The 5,340-nt window shown below is 54.2% G+C and overlaps 2 protein-coding genes across 2 annotated transcripts, besides 6 other annotated features; both read left to right on the top strand.

The window, feature by feature from the left end:
• Tc00.1047053510581.20 (receptor-type adenylate cyclase, putative) lies at positions 1 to 1,510 on the top strand (the record flags this gene model as incomplete). Its single annotated transcript, XM_799060.1, has 1 exon — positions 1 to 1,510. A coding segment is annotated over one exon (1,510 nt), but the record flags the coding sequence as incomplete, so codon positions are not given.
• Positions 1 to 3,718: a sequence feature (heterozygous, non-Esmeraldo-like haplotype).
• Positions 2,016 to 2,042: a microsatellite.
• Positions 2,272 to 2,310: a microsatellite.
• On the top strand, positions 3,715 to 5,340 carry Tc00.1047053510581.9 (receptor-type adenylate cyclase, putative; the record flags this gene model as incomplete). Its single annotated transcript, XM_799061.1, has 1 exon — positions 3,715 to 5,340. A coding segment is annotated over one exon (1,626 nt), but the record flags the coding sequence as incomplete, so codon positions are not given.
• Positions 3,719 to 3,940: a sequence feature (areas not merged during assembly with more than two copies in the genome that could not be assigned to a particular haplotype).
• Positions 3,941 to 4,285: a sequence feature (haploid, Esmeraldo-like haplotype).
• Positions 4,286 to 5,340: a sequence feature (areas merged during assembly that could not be assigned to a particular haplotype. This can correspond to areas where the two haplotypes were merged or to regions with more than two copies in the genome that were merged during assembly.).

The following is a 5,340-nucleotide window of genomic DNA, read 5'->3' as shown; positions in this document are numbered from 1 at the left end:
GAATGTTGCCCTCACCGTGGACGACATGCTGTACGGACCCTTCGCTGATGGCAGGGCGTGCGCTTCTACTGAGAGCGGTGCGGGGTGCGGCGTGAACTACGGTGCGAAGCGCATTTCTGTGTGGCCGCTTGCCCGTGCGCTGGACCCTGCTGTGCCCCTGCTGTTCCATGCCGTGAATCCGTCGATGAAGTACGTGGAATCCGCTGCGGGTGGACTGACGGCGCGGCAGCTGATCGGCGTCATTGTCGGCGGCGTTGCTGCAGCTCTGCTCTTTGTTGCTGTGGTGCTGTACTTCTGCCGTGACTCGCGCAACAACGCGAACGCACCGAAGAATCGGATTCACCCCGTGACGCTTGTGTTTACAGACATCGAGAGCAGCACTGCGCTGTGGGCTGAGTGCCCCGAGGTGATGCCCGACGCCGTGGCGACGCACCACCGGCTGATCCGCTCGCTGGTAGCGAAGTACCGCTGCTACGAGGTGAAGACGATCGGCGACTCGTTCATGATTGCGTGCAGGAGTGTGTTCGCCGCCGTGCAGCTTGTGGGGGAGCTGCAGCAGGTGTTCCTGCAACACGACTGGGGGACGAGCGTGATCGACGACACGTACCGCATGTTTGAGGAGGGTCGTGCTGAGGAGGAAGGGGAGTACGTGCCGCCGACCGCGCGCCTGGACGCTGCTGTGTACCGGCAGTACTGGAACGGCCTGCGCGTGCGTGTCGGAGTGCACACCGGGCTGTGTGACATTCGGCGCGACGAGGTAACGAAGGGGTACGACTACTACGGCGAAACGTCGAACACGGCCGCGCGCACGGAGAGCATTGTGAACGGCGGGCAGGTGCTGCTGACGCGTGCGTCGTACTTTGCGCTGAGCACGGCTGAGCGCAAGCATGTGGAGGTGACTGCGCTTGGCGGCGTGGCGCTGCGCGGAGTGCCGAAGCCCGTGGAGATGTACCAGCTGGACGCCGTGCCCGGGCGCACCTTTGCCGCGCTGCGCCTTGAGCGTGAGATGCCTGTTATGGAAGAGGTTAGTGATGTGGCAAGTGGTGATGGCTCTGGATCCACCATTCGGGGCGGTCCCTCGGGCTACGTTGCGTCTGTGCTGGGTGTGCTGTTTGGCACCTTTGCAGCCCCGCAGCGGCTGAAGGCACTGCTTCCCTTGTGCCAGCGTTGGAGTGTCCCGGTGCCGAGCGGGGCCGGAGCAGGGCGTGACAAGGAGGCCTGCCGTGCGGCGATGGAGCGTCTTGCGGCGAAGGTGTGCGGCGTAATTAAAAAACGCGCTTATGGAACCTCATTTGAGGAAGGGTTGCGCACATTGAGTTTGCCAGACAATGCTTCTCTTGGGAGCACAGGCGCGTTGCGGTTGCGTAACTCCGCTTTTGAGAGAAATGGTCTTCCCGTGGACTTTCGTCGGCGGAGCTTATTGCACCAGGCGTCTTTGTCTACAGCGGGAGAAGCGTGGCCGGCGGAAGAGGACCCGGTCGCCACCATTCACGTCCGTCGGCCAGTGTAAATTGTGGTTCTGTGCGCCAGCAAATAGTGTGTGGGCATTGGGGGCACGAGCTGTACTTGATGTTGTGCGTGTTTGCGTAAGCAACGACAGTGTGGACTTTTTTCAATTGTTTTTGTTCTTACTTATTTCGTAATAACTTTTTTTTTAGGCGGTTTCATCGTGTACCACTCCCTCTTTATGTATTTATTCCCGACTGTTGGTTTTTATTTATTTTTGTTTGGTTATAAATTACGCACGCAAATGAGTGCACCATGTATGCTGAGGGGTGATTTTTTTTTTTTTTATTGGGTTGAGGGAGTGTGTGGGGGTGCGCTCTGTGCGGGTGAGCGGTGGGCACTGAGCGGCATTGGGAATGTGATGACGGCTCTCTGCTGGGATGTTGTAACTTTGCCGTAGTTTTTGTGGTGGAGGCAGGAAAAGCGTCATGTCTGTTTCGATCGTTGTGGAGGATTTGGTTTGTGTGTTTTTATTACTGTTGGGTATTTTAAGCATGACCCCTGTCTTGTTTATTTTTATTTTTATTTTTATTTTTTTGATGGATTTGAGAGAGAGCTATTTATATCTGTATGTGCGTGAAGAATATTTATATGTGCATATTGTTGGTGCTGATTGCGCGTGTGGAGAGCCGGGGGGCGGCGGAGGTGCATTTTTATTTTTTGGTGTTTTTTTTTGAAGATGTTTTTGGTTTTGTGAACGTTCGAACTGCCACGTTGTGCCCGCATGCGATTGTGTTGTCATGCGGCGTGTGCGTAAGTATGTACTATAGTATAATATAATATAATGTAATATAATATAATATATAATATATATACGGCAAAAATTAACGAGGTGCATTTATGGCCTCTCTATTCCGCTCCCTTGTTTATTTTCCTCTCTCTTTATTCCGCTCCCTTATTTTTCTTACGTTTGATTTACCTGGGCCTTTAGCCGGGAGTTCATTGGGGTACGGCAAGGGCGGTGGCTGCCGACAAGTGTGCTTCCTTATTGTTTGCTTGGGTTAGAGATTTTTTCTTTTTTTGGTATTGCGCCTGCATGGAACTCTTCTCCTCGCTGTCACTACTGACGGTGTGGCTGCACGAGAACAGACGTCTGTGTGCGTGTGTGTCCCATGGCGTGTTACCCGTTTTTTTATTTTTATTTCTGGGAAATGAAATTTGTGCTTTTTTGCCCGTGCCGGTGGTGGCATGTCTCTCTGCCCCGTCTCTTGTGGCTTTGAGTGGCTGGGCACACCCCTCTTCCCTCCTTTTTTCTCTTCTCTCTTAGGATGGCGTGTGGCGCGGCACGGCACCGGCTCGTCCCCATTGTTTTGACGCGTGTGTGCCCCGACGAGGGGACGTCTGGTCGTTGATGGCTGTTGCGGTGTGTGTTGTCGGCGCTGGGCGGGCCGCTCGCACACCAACTCAGGGGCGGCGCCGAGTTTATATGATCCCGCGTGGCGGCAGGGACCATCTAACGCTGCGATGCCCGGCACTTCTTTCCCGTGCTGCCTCCATGCACACACCGTCAGTGAGGCGCCGGCCACGCCGTGCAACACAAAACACAAAAACAGACACACACGCAAAGTGCAGCGCACGATTGCCGCGGAGTTTTGTTTTCTCCGTCGCATTCCCTTGTTACGAGGCTGGCAATAATGCACTGGGGGGAAGCTGCATTCGTTTTTTAATTTGTTTTTCACCGTGTTCTTTCGAGTAAATCTGATGGCCTTGCACACCAGTCGCCATCGTAAAGCACGTCCGCTCTCCTGCGCGGAGAGTTGCCATTATGGCCAAGGGGGATAAGAAGGACAGCGAGGAAACGGCGCACAGTGCCGTTATAAAATCGCGTGTATGTGTGTTTCCCCCGCGGGACATCCAGCGACTCAACGCCTCTTTCTGTGCCTCGTTACGACACCTACGCATCTACCACTTTCCAAATCCCGATTTAGCTTGGCGAGCGCATTGCCCATATTCTTTTTAAAAAAATGGGGAAATACAGCAGCCGGATGCCGCTATGCGGAAGAAATCTATCGAAGGCATCAACAGTGCAGCACAATTTTTTCTCAGCTGTGCCCGAAAAATATTCATTAAATTCTACACGCCGCTGTTAGGTCAAGCAGTTTCACTGCAACCTACTTTTTTTTTCCCCTTTGTGCCTTACTTCCTTTCTTTTTTTTCTTCCACAGGAAGCCACAAGCTACACAGCAAGACAGTCTCAAGGCAGCAAGCATGGCGGTGGGGGGATGGGTGGCAGCGTGGCCGCGAGAAGGGCATGCTTGTGCAGCGGTGGCCGGCCTTGTCGTTGCCCTGCTGCTGCTGTTTGTCCCGCAAGTCGTCGTGCCCAAACCAGTTGTCTGTGAGACCAATGTGAAGGTGTTAACTTTGAATGTGACGGACACTCCAATTGACCGGATCTTTGTAGATTCGCTTGAAGCTGGACTAGAGGCGGCACTCTGGTGGCGCAATTTCACTGTTGCTGACGGTGTTCATGTAGAGATTGTCAGGAAGGTCACCACAATGCTAACAAGTGGAACGGTGATAGAAAAGGCGTTGAAAGCCGATAGTAATATTCTTCTTGTGGCAGGCGTCATCGGTGATATGACCGCTGCGATCTCTCTGCCCGTACTTGTGCGACATGGCCTTGTCTCGTTTGCCCCGTTCACTGGGTCGAGTTTGGTGCGTGGGTGGAACCCCAACATGTACTTTGTGCGTGCCGAACCTGCGGCTGAGCTCCTGGCACTCCTCCGCTACGCCCTGGCTCACCTGCGGGTGCATCGGCTGGGCTTCATGTACCTGAAGGGAGTTTTCTTTGGTGAAAGGGAGTATGCGCAGGCACAACGTGTGATGTCGGGGATGGGCTACAATCTGAGCGGTGTCTTTGGTTTGAAAAGCTCTATGAGTCATGGTGCGAAGAAGGAGGTGTTCGACGCTGCGTGGGAAGTGTTTGCGAATACTCGGCCGCAGGCTGTGATTGTGTTTGGCTCACCGATAAAAGACACCAAAAAATTTGTCGAAAGGATGCTAACAGACAAGCGCACCGCTGGAACGTACCTGCTTGCTCCCTCGGCGCTGCAGGATCTTGTTTTGGGTGTGTGGCGTGCTGCTGTGACTAGTGGTGTTGAGTTTGAGCCTGGGCAGGTGCTGACGACGGGAACGAACCCGCTGGCGAAGGTCACAAAATACAAGGCCATCCAGCGCTTCCAGGAGGTGATGCGGGCATACCTGGCGCATAGGAACGATACGCAATCAGGTGTGGGCAAGGACTTCCCCGACGATGACAACGAGGGCGAGATGATGGTTGCTGGGTGGATTGCTGGCGAGTTACTTTCACAGGCGCTGGGCAATCGTGAATGGGTGAAGGACCGCACGTCGTTCTTGGCGTCTCTGTACAACCAACGCCGGTATGTGGTCGACGACATTGTGATTGGCGACTACGGTGGCGAGTGCGATTATACTGCTGCATTGAAGGGCGCCTCCTTCCACTGCAACGACGGTGGACGGACTGTGTACATAAAGAGGTTTGTGGAGGGGTTCCGTGCTGAGGATGTGGCTGCCGGCGCATTTACGCTGAGATTGTGGGAATGTGGCGCCGCAGATACAATGTTGCATGCACCCTTGAATGGATTGGCTGTCACGATGCAGGATAGCGTGGACGCGGCACTGGCTATGAGTAGCATTTTGGCTGGTGTGGACGCCGCAAAGAAACCCCAGGGGCAATATGATGGCAATACGGTGACGTTCCTCACACTCAATACGTCAACTGCTGGGGCAAGCGATACTCTGCTGACCGAGATGAAGGCAAGACGGGTCCAATTTGTGAGCGGCGTGGTGACGGATGCGATGCTGGAAGTGGAA

Source organism: Trypanosoma cruzi, genomic scaffold, assembly GCF_000209065.1.
Source record: "Trypanosoma cruzi strain CL Brener 1047053516789 genomic scaffold, whole genome shotgun sequence".
Taxonomy (NCBI): Eukaryota; Euglenozoa; class Kinetoplastea; order Trypanosomatida; family Trypanosomatidae; genus Trypanosoma; species Trypanosoma cruzi.
The sequence above is the reverse complement of the archived record's forward strand: the minus strand, read 5'-3'. Positions and strand labels throughout refer to the sequence as shown.